The following is a 24185-nucleotide window of genomic DNA, read 5'->3' on the forward strand; positions in this document are numbered from 1 at the left end:
GAAAGGAGTGTAGAAAGTGAGAGCCAGACCCTTGCAGAAAGACTACAGTGATGTTAAACTCATTTATTAATCCATATCTGAATGGAATGAATGAAATGAGTGGCCCGATTGAGGTGTGATTCACAAACATGTCTGTTTGACGGTCCATTTTCCCAGCTTCTGTGGGGAGTCTGTAATCCCATTCCCAGTTACTCAGTTGGAATTGCAATATTTTAGGCATCTCATTTCACTTTCTAATGATGGGCTCTCACGCATTCCTGGGACGTGGCAGTTCAGCCTCTGCTTGAACACTTCAGGTGATAGGTCACATTGTCTGATGAGTTGGCCTAATCCATCACTGCTAAATTCCTATTCAGATATTCTATCTTATACCCAGCCACCATTTCCCTTGCTGTCACTTCCTCTCATTGGTCTTAGTTCTCCTGCCTCTGAATCTCCATTGAGAATGTCTAATGATGCCTCTTCTAAGTGACAGATTTTTCTCAGGCCACTATTGAGGTTACAGTCTCTTAAAAGTCCTTGATAATTGTTAATAAACCAAGACTCTACTACCATCCTGTACTTACTTGTGCAGTTTGAATGTTTTAAAAACCACCAAAGGTTTGTATTTGTTTCTGTTAAGTTTTACCTTAATAGTGTCAATTGCACTTCTTAGTTCCTGCCTCTCAACATCTTTTTGAACTTTGATTCAGTCCTTTTTTCTCAATCTTATACCATCTACTAATTTGATAAACATACTTTCTTTGCCCTACTTTGGATTGCTAGCAAAGTTGGTGCATCAGTCAGGACATTGCACCAAGCCTTGTTGTGGTATGTTCCTGTGGACTTCCTCTGTGTTGATTTTGGTTCATGAATTTGCACCTAGGCTTGGTTGTTCACATGTGAAGCCCATATTTTTCTGTCTTGTCTACAGGGTATTATAACAGTTTGTCAGATACCTTAAAATAATCAAGATAGTCTCTGTGGCATTTCCCAGTATGCCAATCTTAACACCCTTATCAGACCATGAAAATGAGGTTGAATTTTTTATGTCCTGGTCTTAGTGAAACCTCAGAAGTAATAATTTATTTCTAAGTGCTTTTAAGCCATATGTTCAATAATTTTTTCTCTAACTCTGCTAGAAATCAAATGCAGTCTACCTTTTCCCTTGTTAAATACCAAGTTTGCTTGTTTATCTCTAGATTTTTGGCCCAGATCTTGCTTGCTATAATTTTTTCCAGTTATTTTGTTTTTTAAAAAATTTTATTTGCTTTTTAAAGTTATAATCTGAAATGCATTCACCATTCAAAGATTTTTAAAATATAAAAGGATATGCAGTGAAAAGTTTCCCAACCTTCCCAGTTACCTACCACGCCACCCATAGGCAATTAACAGTTTCTTGTATATCTTTTCAGGGATATTGTATGCATATAAAAGCACATGTAAATGTATGTTTTTCCACCTCTGTTTAACCCAAATGTTAGCATGTTATACCTATTCTTCTTTCTGCCCTTTACTTTCTTTACTGTATAATGTATCTTGGTGATCTTTCCATCTCAGTATGTAAAGAGTTTACTCATTTTTAATGGCTGCCTAGTATTCCACTATCCAAATGGAATCTCTAGATTACATTTTTTAAGTAGTTCTGTTGAGGGACTTTTTCTTTTTAAACCATTTTTTAAATAATTGAAGTGTGGTTAATTTACAATGTTGTGCTAGTTTCAGGTGTACAACAAAGTAATTCAGTTTTATACACATACTTTTTCAGATTCTTTCCCATTATAGGTTGCTGAGGAATTTTTAGGTTGTTTTCAGTATTTTGCTGACAAACTGTGCTGCAGGTTGTCATTTGGCACATGTGGAAGTATATCTATAGGATAAATTCCTAGAAATGGAATTGTAGGGAGAAAGAATATGTACATTCATGATTTTGGTAGAGGTTATACCAATTTATACTCTTGCCTATGGTTTATGAAAATGTGTGTTTCCCTAAACTCTTGCTTATGGTATCATATTTTGGGGTATTTGCAAATCTGATGGTGGAAAATAGTATGTAAGTATTTTAAATTTGTATTTCTCATATTGTAAACCAGGTTGTATGGCTCTTCTTACGTTTAGCTATGTGTGTTGCCTTTTCCTGACCTGTCCATGTGCTTTACCTAATTTTTTACTGGTCTTTTCCTTATCAGTTCTACAAGAACTCTTTATAAATCAGAAAATGAATTTATAATAGGAGTTTCCTGGTTGTCATTTGTCTTTTGACTTTGCTGAAGGTTATTTTTGTCATAGAACTTATTTTAAGTAGTCAGAATTATCCAGCTTTCCTTTTATGGTTCCTAAATTTTGTGTCATCATCAGGAAGATCAGTTAGTACTTTCATATTTTCATTTTTCTACCTTTAAATCTTTGATTCACCAGAAATTTAGCCTAATCCCAAATAAGCAGCGTATGCTCCAACTTTTCCCCTATGTGGCTATTCATTTGTCCCAACCAGTTTATTAAGTGATTCATTTGTCCCCATTGATTTGGGATGTGACTTTTATCCTCTTAATTTCCTGTGTGTATTTAGGTGTATTTTTTTTTGTCTATTCTGTCCCTGAGATTATTCATGTGACAATACCACATGGGTTTAAGTTTGAGGCTCTGCGTTTTAGAATCTGGTAGGACTAGTCGCCTCTTGTGTTTGTTTTTGCTTTAATCCAAAATTTCCTGCTCACTTGAACATTTTTTTGTTTTTCTGTATGGGCTTTAAAACTACCTTGCCTCTTCCCTTCTCCTCCCTGAAAAAAATCCTGGTAGTGTAATGAATGTGATCGCATTGAATATAACTCAAGTAGACTCAATATTTTTATATCTGTTTATGTAATGACATGGTATGATTTTCAGTTTCTCCAAGTCTCTCGTGTTCTTAGGAATGTTTTAGAGTTTTCTTCATGTAATCTTATACATTTTTAAAGTTTATTGTTAGAAGCTTTTTAAAAATTCTACTATCTTACTGAATTTATTTACTAATTATAGTCGATAGCTAAATCTCATAGGTTCTAGGTATGTTATCTATAAATAGTAATAATTTTATTTCCTCCATTTCGAGTTTTACACCTGTGGTTTCTTTTTCTTGTTTAAATGCAATGGCTGCTACCATCAGAACAATGTTAAATAATAATGGGCATCCTCATATTGTTCCAGATTTCAGTAGGAAAACTCTTAGCTTTTTCTCATTAAGTGTATTGTTGACTTTTGGGTTGAACTAGTTTATTGTTTTAAGGAAGTTATCTATTTGTATTGTGAGTTTTTTATCAAGAATGCATCTTAAACTGAGTCAGGCCTTATCAGCATACATGAAGATGATCATATGTTTTTTCTCTCCTCTGAGCTAATAATATGATCATTATGTTGATAGATTCTGTAATATTGACACCCATCCTTACATTCCTTGAATAAATCCCACCTGGTTCATGATGTATTCTTTTTTTTTTTTTTAATTGACATATAGTCAATTTACAATGTTGTGTTAGTTTCTGGTGTACAGCTTAGGGATTCAGTTTGTGTGTGTGTGTGTGTGTGTGTGTGTGTGTGTGTGTGTGTGTGTGTGTGTGTGTATTCCTTTTCCTATTCCTTCTCATTATAGGCTATTGCAAGATATTAAATGTAGTTCCCAGTAGGAAGGACCTTGTGGAGTTTATCTATTTTATGTGTAGTAGTTAGTATCTGCACATCCTGAACTCCCATTTTATCCTTCCCTAACCCCTGTTCCCCCTGGTAACCATAAGTTTATTTTCTATGTCTGTTAGTCTGTTTCTGTTTTATAAATAAATTCTTTTGTTTTGTAGATTCCACATGTAAGTGATATCATATGCCATTTTTCTTTCTCTTTCTGATTTACTTCACTTGGTATGATAATCTCTAGGTCAATCCATGCATGGTATATTCTTTAGCATTAAATTCTTTCCATATAACTTGCTAATAATTGAGTTTTTTCCTTGATATTTGTGAGATAGATCTGTTTTTTACTTTTTTATAAAATCTGTGAGTTTTGGTATCAGTGTTATGCTTGTGTTACAAATATAATTTGCAGGTTTTTTCTTCTTTTTCTTTGTCTTGATTACTTCATTTCTCTATATCTTAGTTTCCTTGACTATAAAGTGAGGGTTACAGTAGTGTCAACCTCATAGGGTTGTTATGAGAATTAAGTTAGTTAATACATTTCAACCACTCTGAATAGTACCTGGCACTACTATAGTAAATGATCAATAAGTGCTCTTTTTATTAGGTCTTTTTCTTAGAAACTGTACCATGATTCTTTAAGAGTATGGCCATAATTGTAAAGTCACAGCTGCCCCTGTTTCCAGTACTCTGAGAGATGCATTTTCCATCTCTGGAGAGTGATGTTCATGTAAAGAAGATAGTTCTCTCTTAACCTGTTGCCTCACCTGTAATTGGCTTCTGATCCTTCTGATGTTGTTTGTCCCCAATTGGAGATAATTTTCTTTGATAGGAAAACAAATTGTTCAGAAGAATACAGGCATTGGATATGCTGCTAGCATAGCAGAGACAGTCTTTTTGGTTGTCCTTAACATTCTTTGTACAAACCTCAGCTTGCTCTGTCTACAACTTCCTGTCGTCTACAACTTCCTGTCATTCTCCATGTTCCTTCTTACATCCTTTGATCATGGCTCTTGTAAAACCTGAGCTGATCAGAGGGTGTCACGTGCAACCAGATTGACTCATTTAATTCGGCTCACCTTTCTCCCTCACTCAAATCCTGTGTGGTGTTAGAATTCTGCTTTTTAAAATTGCCCTGTTTTTCATAGAGTTTTGGCCTTGGGAAAACCCTGTTTTCTAGTTCAGAGCACATATATCTGATGATGGCCAGTGTTCTTCCCATGGTTCTTCCCTCTAGAATGACAGTCACTTTTACCTGAGCTTCCTGTCACTGGCTCTAACTATTCCTGGTTTTTCTGAATAGAGTCTAGTTAACAGTTTTGATAGATTCAGCTGTTGGCAGAGTTAAGTTAGGAGTCTGTTTTGTAGTAGGATTCGTTTCTGAACCTTATGTACTTCCCAGTGGAGGGCAGTGTTTTGACTTTGGCACAAACCATGCCCGGAAACCACTGGTCCTAAGTTTTACTCATGTGTTCAGCAGCTACCATGTTGCTGATCATCTGACTTATCTGAATTGGATTTAACCCTTCTCTGGAATTAGGCTAAAGATTCTGCCACCTGTTTCTCTCCACTGAGATGCACTGAGATTACTGTCTGTAAAGAGTTAAGACATTTGTGAATAAGGCCTTATATACATAGATAATTTTGAAACCACTTTCATGAAAGAAAAAAAAAAGTAGCTCATTAGATTCACTGTGGTTTTAAGAGTAAACTCTTACTGGGTGAATAGCATTGGTCACCAGGGTGCCCTGCCAAAAGGGGCCTTAAGAAACCCAGCAGCTGAGCGGTGTGGGGCAGACCCACCACAGAAGATATAGTGAGTGATTGTGCCGCTGGGGAGTACTTGCTTAGTGTCATCTGGAGCTCTGTGCAGGAGGTCTTATTCTGAAATCTGAGGGCTCAGAGATAGCCAAAAGGAAATTTTCTTGCTGATTTAAACCCCTTGGGGTTTTCCCAATCAGCATCTAATGCATTTGCAAAAGCACTGCAACTGCTAATTGCTCCCATGGCCTCATCTGGCCAGCCAGCAACAGGCTACAAATCGATCTTTGTACAAGGTGTTTGTTTATAATTTATGGAGCTGATAGGAAGGCAGAGCCATCTGCTCCTCCAGGCATCTGTATGTTTTACCCCTCCCATTCCCTGCTAGGGCATTTTCACTTGGAAATCATTTATAATTAGGAGGAGATTACATTGCAGAGTCTGGAACATGGCTTCCTGCTGTCTTCTGCATCGTTTTTGCTCCCCCTGGAGCTCCCCCCTGAAGCTCTTCAGCAGTTTGATTTGAAAAATCCTTTCTTTCCTAGCCTTTATTTCCATTCTCAGCTGCCCAGCTAACTGCTCCATCATCATTCCCCGTATATGTTTTGCCTTTAAGTGCAGGGCATTTTGCTGGCGCTCCAGCTCAGGGATCAAGAACTGTTTGGTAAGGCAGCACTTTTCAACTGTGGTCCTAGACCAGCAGGATCAGTGACACCTGGGAACTTGTTAGACATGCAAATTCTCAGGCCTCACTCCAGCGTTCTGTGTTTTAAGCCCTCTAGGTGATTCTGATGCGTGCTCACGCTTGAGAACCACTGCGGTAAGGCGAGGCAGGGAGCAGAACAAAGATTTCTAGTGGTGTGTGGGTTGCCGGTGTCTTAGGCTGTATTTCACTTTGCCTTTTTCTCTACATGCTTATGTTATTGTTGAGTCCAGAAAGGATGAACTGTCTTTGTCATTAGGGCATTACTTTCCTATGGCCTCAGAAATCGAGTAGCAGAGGTCCAGGAAATCTCTCCCTGTGTAAATTAACTCACCAAGATTTCAGCCTTATGAGAAGAAGCTGCACGAACAAATTGAAGCAGCGAACACTCACTGTTGTAGCCGAGCATTTCCATTTCCATGTGGGAAATTAATAGACAACAAGCAGCAAATGTAAGTTTGCTAATTGGAGCTTTGAAATATTAATGAAACTGTAAACATACCACCCAGTGCTCGCTGAAGCTACCAGATCACTCTGTGCCTACCACATCCCCTTCATTAGGGTAGAAGTGAAACCCTAGATCCCTAGCTGTACAGGTCCTGAAACGGCACATGCTGCTGGAGAAGCTCTGCTTTAATTTTCACAATTCTCTTTTCATTTGTTATTTGCACCTCCCTCTCTGAGCTCACTGCAGGAACTGAGAGCAGTTGTGAAACTGGGTGGAGTTGAGGGGAGGGGACAAAATTTGGGAGATGGCCATTGACTTGGAATCATCATAATATAGTACAAACACAAATGCAGTGGCTTGGATTTGAGGCTGACAAAATGCTTTTTGTCTATATGCCCAGTTTTTCAAGGGCTTAGAGCCAAGCTTCCCAGAAGAAGGAAGACCTTCCTTGTACTTTACTCCCCACCCTCAACCCCCGTAGAGATTAATCTGGCAGTAGGTAGTTCAGTGCTTTTTAATGTTGGTGGTGAGTTTTAAGGGTCATTGTAGGCTTCTGTATGTCTGACTGAATTGCGTGTTCACATACATGAGCTAGATCTCTGTAACAGCAAGAGAGAAAAGCCTACTTTCATAAAATACTCACCAGGCATTTTTGAGATACTAAATGTAAATAAAATGGTAAGCATGCAGAGCTATCTTAAAGCCCACAGAGTCCCATCTCCTTCCCTGTTTATTTTCATGTCCTACTTAATATTTGTGATTTATTTACTTTCTCTCTCCACCTTTGATGGTTACAGTCTAAATTGGCAGTTTCTTTTTATCTTTCTGAGGATTGTGCCAACATCAAGGTTATAAAACCAAGATGGATTCACTCCTAAAGCTCCCCTCATTGCTTTGGTTCTGTACCCTCAACTGTAATCATGTGTCAGTCCTGGGAAGGAGGAAGAGACTGTCATCTTTTTAGCAACAGGCTTGGGACCTGGAGTAAGGAGCAGACGGTCTTGGTGCTAACTAGATAAATCTAGCCATACAGGCTCGAGCAGATGGTGGGTTGGAAGTTGAGCAGTACAGAGCCCTAATGGTGATAGCAATGAGTATTTGGATGTCATTATTTTATTAGTTAGCAAACAGAACCATCCTTGTGGTCCCTCCACGGTTTAATGTGTAATGGTGCTGTAGGTGTCAGCCCCCGAGGGTTGGCACAATAGCCTAATCAATGTGTGCTGCTGTCTTTTTTGATCTACTCTGTCATCTCTGTGGCTTCATTAACAACACACAGGGAAAGGAGGATGCATATAAAGTTAATAGAAATCACTCTGAGTCCCTGATCCCATAAGCCTCAAGGCCCCCCTAGAAAGCAGTTCTTTGTTTTGTTTTCCTTCAGGCAATTTCCTGGAAAAACTTGCCTTTGACCTTCCCAGTCAGGCCTTTAGGCTTCCTAGAGTAGATCACCTGGAATCTGGTGAAGGCAGTTGAGTTGCCTTGTTTGTTTTAACCATAATGCTTCTGACAGTGGACATCTCAAGTCATCTCCTTCAAATGAGAGAAAGTAAATTAGTCTCTTTGCATGTGCATATGAAATAGATCTAAATGAGTCAGAGCCCAGAGGAGCTTGGTCCCTTTGGATGTTGTGCTGTTCTGTTCATGCCCATGATGTGGGCACTCTGGTTCCAGTCTCCCGTCAAGGGTAGGCCACTTCCTTCTGGCAGGGATTCGCAGAATGGGCCTCGAAGAGGGATTCAAGTGAAAACCAAAACAAAGCATGCAGGCACAGTCCCAGAGCTGGCTAACGTCTCATTAGTCCTGTCATGTGGAACAGATTCTCCCCACGACAGACATTCCCCCACCCCACCCCCCACTCCCTCGTACTGAGCCTGCCTGCTGCCTGGCTGACCCCGTGCTTAACTCTCAGTAACTGCTAAGTGCAGGCTGGGGCTGCACATGGTCATTACTTATAGTAGGGATGAGGCATAGAGCACAGTGAGAAATGAAAATAGTTCCTGCCATCCAGCCAGGGCTGGGCTTTGTTTCTCTTCATCCTCTCTTGTGGAATTAGGGATTAGTGTTAGCAGAGAGCTGTCCAGAAGATTGAAGTCTCCAATTATTCCAGTTCTCTTAACTGAGAAAATAAGATTTCACACAAATCTGTGAAATGGTTTCCCTCTCCAAGGTCACATAGCAAGTGGAGAGTAGGATTTTCACCCCCAAGGAAGTTTTACCTGTATCACCTTTTCCTTGGAATCAGTGTGTTTGCATTTTCATTCATCTCAGTTTTGATCTTTTGGACAATACCTGCTATTGAGTGGCTCTCCAGGAACAATTTTGAATAACTTTTTCCTTCTCTCATCTCTCAAGTGACATTTCCTAAGTGTGCACTGAGACTTAACAGGTGGTTGTAGTTGTGTTGACTATCTGTAGTTTCCTGTTAAAGTGGTAGAAGAGACATATTTTTCTGTGTTTTGTGTTGCTTGTTGAATGACACTTTAGTTTTGTAAGGCAGCCTTTAGCATTTCTAGAGAAGGTTCAGGCCCTTAGGAAGACTCCCAGATTTCTTGACCCAGAATTTTTCATACCATCAACTTCAGGCTTTCTTACCCGTATTTCTTTCTTTGTCTGATGCAGCCTCTGTGAATGTGCTGGTGCAGAACTGCAAGATCTACAATGATGCCAGCTGTGACATTTCTGCAGACGGCCAGCTCCTGGCAGCTTTCATCCCGAGCAGCCAAAGGGGCTTTCCTGATGAAGGCATCCTGGCAGTGTACTCTCTGGCCCCCCATAACCTGGGCGAAATGCTCTACACCAAGCGATTTGGTAAGGGACAAGAAGCCCAGCCTAGTGACAGAGGGACACTAGTACCTCGGTATGGGCATTCCTAGGTGAGGCATAGCTTAGGCAGGAGTAATGGTCGCATTCTGCCCCTGCTTCACTGGGCACAGATCAGAGGAAGGCAGATCACTCTGTCCTGGCTGGTGGCACTGTAGAAGAATTTCACAAGAATAGACCTCCCTACGACAGTGGCATCGCCGGCGTACTCCTGTTGTGATGGGCAGGAGTAAGGGAGGAGCTTTGTTCTTGGTCATGTCTTGAGGAAGTGGGCACACTCATACACTGCAAAGCAGTTTGGCATTGTGTATTAAAAACCCCCAGAATGTATGTTCTCTTGATCTAGTAATTTCATTTCCAAGGAAATAATCAGAAAACTATACAAGAGTTATATACAGGGATGTTCACAATAGTGTTATCTAGCATAGAGAAAAATGTCCAATTGTAAAGAGTTGCTTTAATAAAAGATGGTGCATTGATAGGACAGGATACCATTTGGCCTTTAAAATGTTCTTACAGAAGAATATTTAATGATGGGAAAACATTCATAATGTATGAAGTGAAAAAAGTAGATTATAAAATAGTACTTACAGTATGATAATTTTTAATGTAATTCTATGATAACACTGGTTAGCATTTTTAAGTACTTTCTGTATGTCAGACACTGTACTGAATACTTTACATGCCTTCTCATCGTATTCCTCCATAAGTCCTATGAGAGAACCCCAGGATGACAAAAGATGAAGATTGGAGAAAAAGAGAAAAGACTACGGGGGAAAGTTATTTCCTTGTAATAGCAAGAACTCCTAGAAATGTCACTCTGTTCTTTTGGCCCTCAGGTCCCAATGCCATTTCGGTGAGTCTGTCCCCGATGGGTCGGTATGTAATGGTGGGCTTGGCCTCACGAAGGATCCTGCTGCACCCATCCACAGAGCACATGGTGGCCCAGGTCTTCAGGCTGCAACAGGCCCATGGTGGCGAGACCTCCATGAGGGTGAGTGCCATTGTCAAGGCTCCACTGTATGGCAGCTCTCCTAGCCTTGGCAGAGTGATGCAGGACAAGGGTGTGATCTTCCAGCTGGGACCAGAGATGTTATGCTCATAGGCACCAAGGAATACTCCAGTCCAGCCCCTCCATGACCAGCAGGCCTCATTTTTGGAAGCTCTGGACTATTAAAAGGCAGGGGCTTTCTCGTACCCTAGATCATGAACTGGGTCCCCAGAGGCCTGAAAGGATCTTTGGATAAAGGCCAAACAGAATACTTCCTTACCTCAACATTAGACCTTTAGTCTGGAGATACATAAGAACTCAATGAAATAGTTATGCTTACTTTTTAAAAAAGTTTGAGGAAGCAAGCTATAAAAAGGAGTGGATAGTATACTATGAAATGTTCTTTTCTGGAGGTTGTAGTCGTGATGGAGGATGAAGACTTTGGACAGCTGCTGTGATTTTAACTGTCCCATCTATTTCTCCAGTGGAGAAACGTTCTATTTAAGACCCTTTCTCTTCTGAAGCCGTCATCTCTTGTATTGCCGCAAAAGCCATTTGGGCATTGTGAGGTTAGTGGCCTTCTGGACTCAACCAGTCTAGTTTCTGACTAAGCTTCCCACATCCCGTGGGGGCTCATTTGGCCAAGGTTTTGTCAAGGGGAGTTGAACATTTGAATAGTTCTCTAATTAGATGGTATTTAAGCTTTGTCTCAAGCTAAGAACCTGTGAATTCCCTTAGCACTTTGTGCTGTGCTGTTTATAGTTTTATGCACTTGTTTATGTGTTGTTTTGTGTTTTCTTTAGCTGTGTGGTGTATACGTTTAATCCACCCAATTAGGTTCACTGTAAGCTCCTTAGGGCCATATTCTCCAGGGCCCCTCATTTAGTACCAGGCATGTAGATGCTTGTTGAATTCAGCCTGGAATGGGGAGCATTTGTTTTAAAGAAAAAGACTAAAGACAGGACTCATTATGTACAAAGCCATAGAAAGTAGGTGACATAGTGTGTTGCCTCCAGCCTCTTCTCCTTCTCAGGGACCCTCTTTCCAAGTCTACTGAGCCACTTTCCAAGCCTCCTAAATTCCGTAAGGCTCTTGCCAGTACGCCTTTGCCTGGAGTGCCCTCTTCTCCCTGAAACCCAACTGCCTGCAAGCTCTTCCCCTTCCTAAACCTTCTTCAACAGGCTTGTGGAATCTTCCTAAACAGAATTGATCACTCCCTCCTTGTGCCACCCCTGTACCTAGTAAACTCTATGTTAACACTCATCGCGCCAAACATTTATTCCCATGTCATTCTCTTCTCTGGGACTGTGAGCTCTTTGAGGGTAGAGACCATGTCTGTTTCATCTTTATGAAGTCCAGGTGCCTAATAAGGCACATGACACTTAGGGGAAGCTGAGTGAATGAAAAAGAATCTTGAGAAAAGCGTCCTTATCGTTTCTAGGTGGAACTAGCAGAACCAGTGATGGGAGACATGTCCCATCATGACTCTGAAAGGGTAGAAACAAGGCATTCTGTGCTCTTGACATCATAATGACAGGAAAGTTCTGATTCTTTAATTCCGTATGACTGAAATTATTTGACATTGAATGATTGGGAGAGGACTTGCGGGGAGTTCATAAAGCCTATTTCCTTGTCTACATAAAAGAGGATGGAAAGTGAATTTAGTTTAAATATCTTACCTCAAGCAGATTTGGATAGTAAAGTTACCTGGTGTCTGCTTTTCACCACCTAGAATCTTGGTCCTTGCTGTTCTTCCAACCCTTCCTGTCTAATTGTGGAATTATTGTTTCTAATCATCAAGAGACAGAACCTGATTTCGGCAACACTAATGGACATCTCCAGCCTCTTCTGGAAGCGAGGGCTCCTGCCCAACTTTTGGGCACAGCCTACCAGTTCTCCATCCTAGCAAGGTTCCTCATTTTTTCCATAAGTAGCCAGAAACACGTAGCTAAAGGCAAACAGCTCTAGGGCAGAAGCCAAGATGCTGTCACACATGGGGCCATAATGCAGTTGGAGATATGTAATCCACCGCTGTCCTGCTAAGGGGCTCAAGGCGTCTAGCCAGCTGCTGCATGCCTCATGACAAGAGCTGCTTCTCAGGCCTCCTGATGAGGGTTTTTTGATTCTCAGTAGGCACCATCTGCCACTAAGGAGAGGGAGCTGAAGTAACTAGGAAGCTCCCATTTGGCAAGTGTTTCTCTTACACAAGAGACAGGATCCAGGCTTCTCAACAAGATTTTGCTCACCCTTTGTCCACCCAGTCTGACTTTAAACCCCTGTGCTACAGAAGGGTTTCTGGTTTTCTAGGTCTTGGTTGCCCCTTACGTCCAAAGGCACCAAAGCACTCAGCACATGTCCCTGAATTCAGTCATTGGTGGAAGGGAAGACACCAGCTTTTTTGGATAGCTGTGCTGTACCACCGTTTAAGGCAAGAAGTGCATTTTTGTCTGAGAACAGGGAGCGAGGGTTTAATGGGACAGTAGAGCATCTCCCTCTTTGTGCAGGTAAGTATAGGTGGGTTTCTCCATCTGTAATGTCACGCTCTGTCCTTGAAGGAATGCATTAGCTTCCCTACCCAGAGTCCCTCTTTTCTTTGGTGTTACCTCTTGGAATTCACTGCGGTAATGTTCAGAGAGGTAAAGTTATTGGGCCAACGGACATTCCCAGGAGAGCATCCTCCAGAGCATCAACTTATTTCAATTCCCACAAAGGGACATCTCTCCCCAAGAGATGATCTCTTACATAGTCCCATATGAAAACTCTTGTGAAAATGAATTGCTAATTGCAATTAGCCTTGGCGCATTTATTCTCAGCAGTTCTTCTTACCTCTGGATCAGTACTCCTCAAACCGTGCTCCTTGGATAACCTGCATTAGAATGCATGGGGTCCTTGTTAAAATACAGACTCCATTTCAGACCTAAAATCAGAATAAGAATGGGGCAGGAAGGGACCCAGGTATTTGTATTTGTAAAACAAACTTTCCAGATGATTCTGATACGCACTTGAGTTTGAGAACTGCTGTTCTTAATGACTGCTTTCTTCATTTTAGGTTTCTGCCCTCAGCCTCTTCAGCAAGGCAGAGACAGAGTCTCAGGTTTACTTCTTGTTGTGGTTTTAGTGTGGTGCTTTGATCTTTTGCTAATTTTGTTCCAGGCACAGTGGCATTTATGTTCTGTTTCCTACCAAACTCTTAGCTTTTGGGCTGTCTGTGCTTCACCTCCCATCTTTTCTCAGCTGTTGTTCCTTTCCAGAGTTCTCCCTTGAATATCTCTATGTGCTGAATTCTTTTCTTCCCCAGATATTTCCCTTCTCTGCTTACTGAGGCTAGGCTTAGTCTTCCCAATTTTAGTCTGACTGGCCAGTCAGGAAAAATAACACTAGTCACATACTTTATCTGCCCCGTTCCTCTGTCCATTTGAGGCTCCTCCAGGCTGGATATGCTACTGTCTATGCCTCAGGGTCTTACTGTCTGACTCCCTCACACTTGAGGCTGTAGGACTTTGTTAATTTCTGTTTTGTTTTTAAGTTAGGCATTTGGAGATTGCTGAGCTGAAGTTTTGCTGAATTCTCAAAACACTAAACTGCCTGTGTTCCCTCTCTGCTTTCATCTTCTAATTGGAACAAGGCTCAGTATTGTAACAGAGAACTGCGATTAATTTTCTAAAATAGTGGCAACTTGCACATTATAATAACTTTGGTTGTAACCAAGTGAAAACATAATAACAAAAATATAAAATTACTGATGAAACCAGAAATAGTCATGTACCAAACTGTTCTTTCAGTTTGTATCAAGAATAAGTACTATTTTACCTATGAATAGGGGCAAAAGTCAGTATAGCAGGGGGGCCAGGCTTGGGGGGAGGCAATGCTAGAGCAGTTTGAGCTCAAAAGCAAGAGTAAGGATTAGTGATTTCTACTCAGGAATTAACAGGTGCTATGCTCTTCCTCCCAGATGCATAGACCACCACCACCACCACCACACCACCTAACAGGTGGTGGTGGGGGGGGGGTTGTAGGCATATGTAAGTGGTTTAATAAGAACTGAAAAGGATTCTCACTGCATAATTCCTGCAGATCCTAGAGGCACTGGTTGCTTGAATCTCACCAGTGCTGGTTTGCTTTTCTCTCAGGTCATTTTTTGGGGGCAGAACTGATAGACAAGGGACTTAGGTGGGAGAGGAAAGTCCTAAGACAGAAAGCAGTTTAGTTCTCCTCTCTCTGTGGAACAGCACTGTGCTCTTTAAGGCAAAGCCTTAAATACTTAATGATCAATTTTATTGAAAGCTTTTCTTTTGTGGCCATGTGGTAAAACTGTATTCAAGGGTTGAGCGACTGTCACCCAGACAGATTGTTAGTTTGGAGAGGGTGTTAGAAAGAGAGCCTGCCCCTCCCTTCCCCCCACCTCTCTCTCTCTCTCTACTCTTCTCCGCCTTCTTCTGTTCTCTCTCATCTCCCTCCCACCCCTTCTTAACCCTAAGAATTCTGCTCTTCAGTGGTGGACTGTCCCCATCTACCTTCTCCCTCTAGAGCTCCAGCTCTAAAGATATGCATCCCCCTCATCCTCAGCAGGTCCTAGGCATCAGGTTTTTAACAGATCTACAACCTACTCATATCTAACTGGGCAGTAGTTCTCAATCACCATCCTGGTTTTACCAGCTCTCCACATGAGTCTGCACGCTGAGTCAAGATTGAGAGCTAATCGACTACATGGGAATTCTAATTAGACCTGACCTGTCAATATAACTGTGTCCTTTTCTCTTTGCTCTCACCTTGTCTCTTACTGTCTCTGGAACCTCATCCGGTTTACTTCTATGGCTTCTTTAACCAAATCTTTCAGATACTTCCCAGAAGTTGAGAAATTGATGAGTACCTCCTGTCCTCAGCATTTCTGGATCATGCTAGCATCCTACTGATGGTACTTTAAGGACTAATGCTGTGGGGCCTTTTTTCAATTCTAATTAAAAGTCTTACCTGCCCACAGATGACTTTACTCAGTCTCTTAAATATGAGCCCATGCCTGTTGGCCTGCGTGCTAATATACAGAGATTCTTAGGCTTAAAAAATGGGACGCAATATCTTGATCTTGTGTTATAAAGAAACATTAGTTGGCTTCCTTTATTTCATACCATTTCATTGCCATCTTCACAGGGCAGCCTAGTGATGACTGTCATTATAAGTTCATTAAAATGGACCACAGAAAAGGCTTGGTATCCAGAGCAGTCAAGTTAATCATAACTAAATTGTAGCTTTAGACCCTGGGTCAGGTGGGCGTCCACTGCTGTCAGCACTGACCAGCATTATGTAACTAACATGCATAGGTTCTTTTGGCCTGTCCTAGCTCCATTCTTCAATATATTATCTTCACTATGGCTTCCTCCCTGCCCTAAATTTAGTGTGTGATGAAGTCCAATCATCTGTATTTCCCTAGATTCTAAAAGTCTGATTTTCAAAAGTAACCTGGAACTCTATTTCCATCCAGAGTATTCTCCAGAAAATCTGAGGGAACTGAGCCTCTTCTTAATTGTGTCTGGCCTCGGGAGTGGCAAAAACCAAAAATAAAGATATTTTATTTTTGTATCCTGGAAGGGTACTATTTCTTCAAGGGGAGACTGGGATAAAAGAGAGACAGCTTTGTTGTCAGAAATGATTTACTCCTTCCTAAGATTTTGTCCTCATTAATTTTCTTAAAGCTGCCTGTCAGTTGATTAAAAGCTGCTTCCGCTGCAATTATCTTAAAGTTGACTTCTGAGATGTGGTACAAAGCATCTATCCTCAAAGTTCCTTTCTTCAGGATGCTGTAGAAAAGGGGGAGGGGGTATGGGAGAAGTCAGTGGTGTCTCTGATGCGATTTGTCAGAGAAGGGAGGGGGCAAGATAAAAAATTAAAAATAACATTAGAGCTGCAATCAAAGCCAATAGTTTAGGCGAATTTTTCCATGACAGATTTCTCCAGCTCTGACGATTTCTTTCCTCTGACGGTTTCTTTCCTCCACGGCTTCTTAGTAGATGCAGTCTATGCTGCGTTTTATTTTTTCACTTAGCAAAATTTTATTGAGGCCCTACCATGGGCCAGGTACTTTGCTAGGTCTGGGAATACAGTGAACAAAGTGAATCTGTTCCCTGCTCTCCTGTTGCCTACCTTCTAGACTACTGGCTTCTTGACTGGTCATTCCACTTGCTGTATCCTTCACTGTGCTTGGCACACAGGAGGCACTCAGCATTCACTCCAAGAGCATATGTTGCTCTGAACTCGTGTGTGCTGTGTATTTCCTGCACATACATGAACATACACCCCCTACTCACCAGCACCATCAGTGTGCCTAGCATGTGACCCAGTAAATGGTAATTGAACATAAGCATTAGATATAATCTCTTATGAAAATCAAGTGTCTTGCTCATTTCCACAGTTCTGCCCAATATCAGTGAGTTTCTCAAGGTTCTAGTACCAGCACTGAAACATGGTGAAAGATTCCCAGTGGATGTTTCAAAAATAAAAGGCAAAACATTTTGTTTTTTAAGAATTGGTAGGAGAACCAACTTTTGCATTTGTAGGAGCTGAAAATATTTTAATGTAACCCCCATCCTGAACTTTCTTCTTTTAAAAAATGTGAATCAACTAAAATACTTGAATATATTGAAAGACTCCCTTATCCAAGCTGAATATCTCACACAACTACTCATTTGGCCATTTCCTTTGTGATTTAGAAAGTTGTGCACAGAGGTGTGGGCACAGGAGGAAGTAATTATTTTAATTTCTGGGAGTTCCAGGAGCATTGAGTGCCTCGGTATTTGATTTAGCACAGTAGATCCCTAAACTGAAGTAATCTCTGTTCTTCGATCCTAATGACCAGAGGTGGCCTTTGGAAAGCATCAGGCAGATTGAAAAATAAAATTCTTGTTTTCTGGCTGTCCTTGGGATCTCTTTGAGAACAGGTGAGTGAGACAGTCTTTAGGTCTCAACAAATCACAGGAGATGGGCTGGAAACAACTTTGAAGCAGCAGGTTATCAATAGCAGCAGAAGGCAACAAGTTCCCAAGAGTTAACAAAAGGATCTGTTTATGCTGCTTTTCTGTTGGGGGAGCTTTGGTTTGAACAAGGCAAGGGTGATCTAGGCAGATTTGTTCCTAATTCAACTGAGTAAAGAGAGTTAAGTGACTTGGTATTCTGATTTTTGTTTTTAAGTAACCACTTTAAAATCAACATCCTGTGAGTTCTAAACTCCAAAGGCTTGGAGACAATAAAGGAAGTCAGAGTTTCTGAAAAACAATCGGATTTTCCTAGGGGTGAAACTCCAATAATTCATCAATCTTAGGAAATCAACTGCCCCAAAGAAAGAAAAGATGGCTGTCGTATCCCTACCCGCGTCTGCTTTGGGATGTGTATGTTTCTCAGCCTGTGACAAGTTGTGTAACCATCCATTTCCAATGGAAAGGTCAGCTGTCTCATAGCATCTGCTTTCCATTGATTTTTCCCTCTTCCCAGAGAGTTAATTCTCCTAGTAACCCTCTCTAAAAGCTTAAAGCCTCCCTTGGCTCCCACAGTTACCCAAAAGGCATTTCTCCTCCTCACAGTTCCTTACTTCCTCAAAGCCCCCGTGGCTTTCACCTTCTCTCATGGCCCTTCCAGCCTCAGTTTCCCATTGCCCCCTTCCTCCAACCAACTTCCATTGTCTCAGTTAAAACAAGGGAGATCTGCTGACCGCACTCGACCTCTTGCCACTGTTGCGAGGTTCCAGCTTTACAGATGATGAGCTTTCCAAATGTAAACAAGATAACTGCAGTTTTTTTTTTTTCTTTGAGCTTCTTATCTGGGCTGATCTGAGCAGTGCAGTTTGCTGCTTGGACTAATGGTCTGAGCTTTATTGACATGCAGTAAAAGAGAAAGCATCTTGTTGAGGGCAGCAATACCTTTTTCCTCTAAATTTTAAAAGGATGGAGAGGAAGGTTTCCCACTGAGCTGCTCTGGCTGCCTCTCATTCTTTTCATATCTTTGAACAAGAAACAAGAACCCTTTACTTTTGATCTGGGAACTGTTTTCTTTTGTTCCTACTTCCTATTAGAGAATTTGAGGGATGGAGGGGCAAGTGGTACATGAGATTGTCTTTGACCCCAGAAGTGGAAGAATCATCTTCTCTCTTTCCCTTAGAACTGTAAAGATCTTGATGACCTGACTCATTCCCTATTGACATGCTGGGACTACACTGACTCTAAAAACTTTGTTCCTTCTAGCTTATTGATTCCAATTCCCTTCATAAATTTTGGACAGAAATGAGAACAGTCTGCTTGAGGAGGGGGTTTCTGTCAGCATTTGCCATATACCAGGAAACAGCTATAGCTGAGAGGTTGAAACCAGGACTCTGCAGACATGAATCGGCAGCTGGGTTTTATATCCCGCCCCACAAAGGGCCCCCAGGTCCTGATAATTCTCTCCCGGTGTAATAGAACTTGGTGTTGTAGCTTCCTGGGGGTGTCAGTTTTGTCAGAGACAGGGGGGAGTTTTTGGCAGGCCACCCAGCTTTGTCCTTAACATCCCATGGGGAGCTTCAGGTGCCCTGACAAAGGCAGCCTTAAAGGAATGCTCTACTTGAGATATACTTGGCGTATCTTAAAACGAAGGCCAGAGCTTTCCCTTACCATGGTCTCAGATCTTCTTTCTTGTTACAGTGCTGATGGACTTTGGGTTTACAGAGCCAGTCCCCATTGAAATCTGGGAGGAGACTCACAGATCTCCCAGTCACTGGGTTGGAAAGACTGATGGCCGAAACCATACATGATTTGGGAGCAGCCAGAGCTACCCAGCCATCTGTCAGCATTGGGGAACTTGTTGCCCAGGTGTTTTCTCATCTCTCAGGCTGGTTGTGAGGAGTAGTTCCCCTCTGTGAGGTGCTTTAAGAGCTGTTAAACTCTGGCCAGAGAAAGGAATGGAAATTACACCTCTGGGTGGTTTTCAAAATGGGCCAGATTCTCATTCCCCTAAAGGGTCCTTTAGTTTCAGGCATGTGTGAAATAAGGAGTACTGGACCAGATGACCTCTCAGGACCTATAAATCAGTGATTCCTACCCACTCTGCATCCTCTGTGCTCTCATCCCGCCCTCATCTTTTTGCCCTCATCTCCCTCCTTCTCACCCCCACACGAGAGTGTGATAAGCAAGCAAGTGCTTATCAAGAATTCTGGAGGCTGCTGATCTTCACGTGGCATTTTCTGGCTTCCTTCCATGGAGCAGGATTTAGCCTAATACCCAAACATTGGAGGAGATGGGCTCTAGGGAGCTGCCCTTTCAACACTGTTTAAGGGCTTGGGGTGGGGGAGCGGGGAGGGGCTGTCATAGCCAGAGGACAAATCGATGCCCCATGACTCCTGTAGCCATGGAGGTTGTGAATATCTGTGCAGCAAGATCTAGGGGTCTCAACCTTTAATTACTTCTCTCCAATCCCTCTGACCTTGTCTCGTCTAAGCTGGGTCATCCATCACACTGGCCTCTTGTGGGTTTTGTCCCCAGAGCAAGTTCCTGTACTTAGAAACATATTGATAGTATTTGCTTGTTAATCCCTCTGCAGCAACAGACTATAAAAGGTAAATTGTGACATGTGAGAGGCTTGTTTGCTTCTTTCCTGGTCTGGAGCATTAATAGAAAAGAGTTTTCTTATTCTTAAGAGACCTCCATCAAGAAACTCAGCATAACCTTAAAGCATTTGATTTCCTAACCTTATTGCACCCCTCCCCCCTTATTGCACCCCTCCCCCCCTTATTGCACCCCTCCCCCCTTATTGCAAGACCACTTTCTTTGGCCCTTTTGCCCCATTCTCTGCAATTACGAACCATTACAATTTCAGGGGGGACTCTTGTGAAGCCCAGTAGAGCTGCCACAGGTGAAGACTAGGCTCCTCTCATACAACCCACTGAAGTTAACACACATCCCTCTGTGACTCTGGGTGTATCCCCACTTCCATCATCTGACCTTTGGGAGAAGCAAAGTTAAACAGATTAAGTGACCCCAGCCACAACTGTCTGATCACCACTGCTTTGTCCTTTTAGTGTGTATACCAAGGCAGAAACCATTGATTGTCTTCTGGAAAGGTGAAAAGCTCTGTGAGAAAGGATGAAAGCACCACACCCATCCCCCTGTTTGAAGGAAAAGAGTTGATTAGGTGCAAAAGGAAAAGACTGGCATTGCCTTCTCTGTGGACAGTCAGTCAGTGAAGCTAGTGGAGAAGCGTAGCCACGGATTTGTTCCAGGCTCATGCCACATGTATGTGCAAGGAAGAGATTATCCAAAGGTCAGGGAACCACGTTCTAGATGACTAGTTTAGAAATTCATAAACCCCACTGGGGTCTTTTTCAGCAATCCCCTCAGACTAAAGATTTCAGGCTCCCTGGTTAATTCTTACATTTGGAGTTGAGTCAGTTAGGGAGGGCATAGGAGTTTCTTGGTGCAGCAGCCACAGGGCAGTCAGTCTTATGCCTCAAACCGGAGCCAGTTTCATACCTGCAGAAGACCCATTCAACCTCAGGACCCTAGCAGGGCCGTTCCGGCACTGTGTCATTAGCTGCCCAGGCATGTTTCTGGGCACCACAAAGCTGGAGCATTTTTATAACAGGATTCTCCTTGTATGTGTCAGCACACTGAGAATGCTGCTGCTTCTCCAGTCTAGAGGCTGTCCTGGTTTTACTTTCAGATAGGAACCCACGGCACATGAACAAGTGTTCCCAAAAGCAGGACTTGCACATTACACTTGATTTGTGTAAATGACATGGACCCCTAGCTCAATATTTACTTTTTTCTTTTTGGTCCCTCATGAGGATAATCAGAAAAATTATTGTACCACCCTAAGTTCATTTTTTAATATTATTTTCTAAATCATGCTTTCATTTTATTCTGGTTTTCTTTCCTTTCATCAACCCATAGGGACAAGCAAAGGCAGATGAGTTCATCCCTTGTTTATAGATTAAAACGTGAAGAGACTAAAAGAGAAAACGTATTGACTAAAATTCCAGTTTATAGATTTTCAGCCTCGTGTCCGTTTCATAGGCGCTGATGACTTTTTTTATTTGTTTTTGTTTGTTTGTTTGTTTGTTTTGAAGCCCCAGACAAAGGTTTCTGTTAATAATAACGACAGTTACCACATTTGAGCTGGTACCATGCCAGGCATTTTATATACTTCTTTTCATCACTCCCATTTTTTGAGTGTTGGTGCTGCCTCTTTTTAAACTGAGATCTAGAGAAAGTGTTATACAGTGATGTCAGGACACAAACCCAGGTCTTTCTAACTCTTAAAGTATGTCTTTCATTCTTCCACTGCCCTGCCTTGTCTCTGACTGAAGTTGCTTCTGGAACATCTTGTTGGTCAGTAGCCAAATACCACCTTCAGCCCAACCTGAGACATAGCTAAACTGCCCCCTGAGAGAATAGTAGCTTTGGAAAGACATAGACTAATGAAAGGTGACTCCCTTTGAGAAGTGGAAATGATCTGTTTAATGGTGATTTATATAAGCTAGAAAGAAATCCTGTACCTCTGTGTTCAAGATTCCTCTCTGCCCTGCTTCTTACATCTCATTGCACCTTTTAGGTTTCCTTAACAATAGCAGTTTGAACATTGCTTTTAATTAGATGAATTAAGAATATTCTTTGATGTTATCACCCCCTTCTGCCCCCCTCTCACCTTCAGTTCCCCACTGCACTATGAGAGCACTATGATTTCCATGGTAACGGACTACCAGTGGAGCTTGGCTCTCACTGGTTTGTGTGGTCAGAGGAAAGTTCTGGGCAGTCCTTCCTGGTGTGCTAGGCTCTGCGTGGGGCCTTCCAGGGGGTTCCTAAAAAGCAGTGAAATGAGAAAAGTTAAAGGCTGTGAGGAGAGCACAGTGGAGCTGCATGCAGAAAAGTCCATGTGTGCCCCTGATACTTCCTGCCTTCACTTCAAGTAAGAGGGTCCCACCCTCCCCTGTGCTTCCCCAAGTTCTCAAATATATATTAAAAGTCATTCCATTGACAGCCTAACCATCTCCTTTCCTCCCTGTGGCTAGCTTGCTTCAGGTCATAGAAGGGACTTGGTTTCTCCCTGGATTTTGTTGTTCTTGGTAACAGACTATTTCTCCTCCCATTCTCTTTTCTTCCCTCTTTCTCTCCCACCCAGAGAGTTTTCAACGTCCTTTACCCCATGCCTGCTGACCAGCGGAGACATGTCAGCATCAATTCTGCCCGGTGGCTGCCCGAGCCAGGGCTCGGCCTGGCCTATGGTACCAACAAAGGAGACCTGGTGATCTGCCGACCAGAGTGAGTGGCTCAAGGGGGCTGACGGGGTGAGGGGCTCAGGGGGTCATCCAGGCGGAGGACTGGAGTCATCAGCATTCGCCAGTGGATCTGACCAGTGAGGTGGGGTCTTCTGTATGGGAAATCTGAATCCTGCTGAGCCTGCCTCATTCTCAGTGTCATTCCTTAAAAGGGTCCTTTTAACCTACGGGATATTAAGATTAGCTCTGCATTCCAGAAATCTTCAAAAGACTGGTCTGATTATTATGTCTTCTTAAATCTAAGGCAGTCGTGTTGTGGGGTTTTTTGCCTCTTTGTTTTCCCTTGTTCTTTGGTTTCCTAGTGATAGTAAAGTTTCCCTGCAGGCAAAAGCATAGATATCAAAGATTGTTTTCTAAATCTTTCTTTGAAAAATTCAACAGGTGGTCTTGCATTTGTGTAAATGCCATAGACATTAACTTAGGAAATAAAATTGGAAATAGAGTATTGCTAAAGCCCTAATTTGTCAAGCCACTGATCTCTGACAGCCTGGCTCTGTCTGTGTCCTGCCTACTTTTCCTTTGGCATGGGGCTCTGGTTCATAATAGTGAAGGCAGATTGAAAAGCTCGATTTAAAATCAAGATGGGTATTAATTGGTCTTGAAGTAGGTGGGTAGGAGGGGACAGGAAGCCAAAGCATCTCTGTCTTAAGTCCTGATGACACCCCTTCCCCTTCCTCTAGCTTTTTGGAGGGTGGAGGTCTATTTAGGCAGTCTTCACTCAAGACCCTGGGAGTCAGCCAAGGTCTGTCATCAATTTCCAGACCCAGCCAGGTGGGGAGTGTGAAACTCTGCACTTCAGTGCAGATCAGGCTGATTGCTGCGTGGGCCACTGCAGGGTTCCAGCCGACTAAATACCACTTCTGCCTCCAGGCTGTCATAATGCCGTCCTTCACTTGGTGTGGAGTCTTCTCCGAGGGTGTTCTGCAAATCACAGAGCATGCATGGTGTGACTGGTCTGGTAGGGTCTCTTTGATAGGGCCCTTGGTGATTTTTCCCAAAGTATGTATTTGGGTCAGTTTTTGTGGCTTGGTAGGTGACTGGTGTTTGAGCCCTTGTCAGCTGAGCTAGGTCGATGGCCCAAGAGAAGGAAAACCTGGTTCTGAGGGCAGCTTTTTCATCCCACCTTGAATTTTCAGAGCCCCTTCCAAAGATTTGAGGCTGCTCCCTGAGCCTGACCTAGTCAAGCAGCTCTTGCTGCTGGGAGACTGCTTGGTTCTGCCAGCCGCACTCGCTTCAGTCTCCGTCCACAGAGCCGCTTTCACTAGCTCTTTGTGCCTTTCCAGAACACAGCCTGCTTCTTTCATGGCTGTTCACTGTTAGTCCAGATGCCTGATCTGTCCGTTGCTGCCCTTCCCCCTGGCCTGTCCATAGTCCCAGGGTCAGTCTGCCCTGAACTATTTCTTTTTCCCCAAAGCACATTAGACTGATTGTCTTATCTCTTCCTCTTTTCTTAGGAATACATAAGAGGAATCTAACAGGCATCTTCTCCAAAACTAGGAGAGAATTCTGGATAATTTTACTTATG

At 42.4% G+C, this 24185-nt stretch overlaps 1 protein-coding gene across 10 annotated transcripts in view; it reads left to right on the top strand.

Annotated features, from left to right (window-relative positions):
- The window catches only part of AMBRA1 (autophagy and beclin 1 regulator 1), a 152483-nt gene that overhangs the window by 113714 nt on the left and 14584 nt on the right, over positions 1-24185 (top strand). For all 10 annotated transcript variants that reach the window (XR_004139188.2, XR_010383345.1, XR_010383346.1 and 7 more), the window contains 3 exons: positions 9177-9365; positions 10217-10371; positions 22504-22643. Coding sequence is in view for 7 of the 10 variants with exons in the window: in XM_064492400.1 (XP_064348470.1) it covers positions 9177-9365; positions 10217-10371; positions 22504-22643 (484 nt within the window). In the remaining 3 variants the exon portion in view is untranslated. The remainder of the gene's footprint in view (positions 1-9176; positions 9366-10216; positions 10372-22503; positions 22644-24185) is intronic.

Source organism: Camelus dromedarius, chromosome 12, assembly GCF_036321535.1.
Source record: "Camelus dromedarius isolate mCamDro1 chromosome 12, mCamDro1.pat, whole genome shotgun sequence".
Taxonomy (NCBI): Eukaryota; Metazoa; Chordata; class Mammalia; order Artiodactyla; family Camelidae; genus Camelus; species Camelus dromedarius.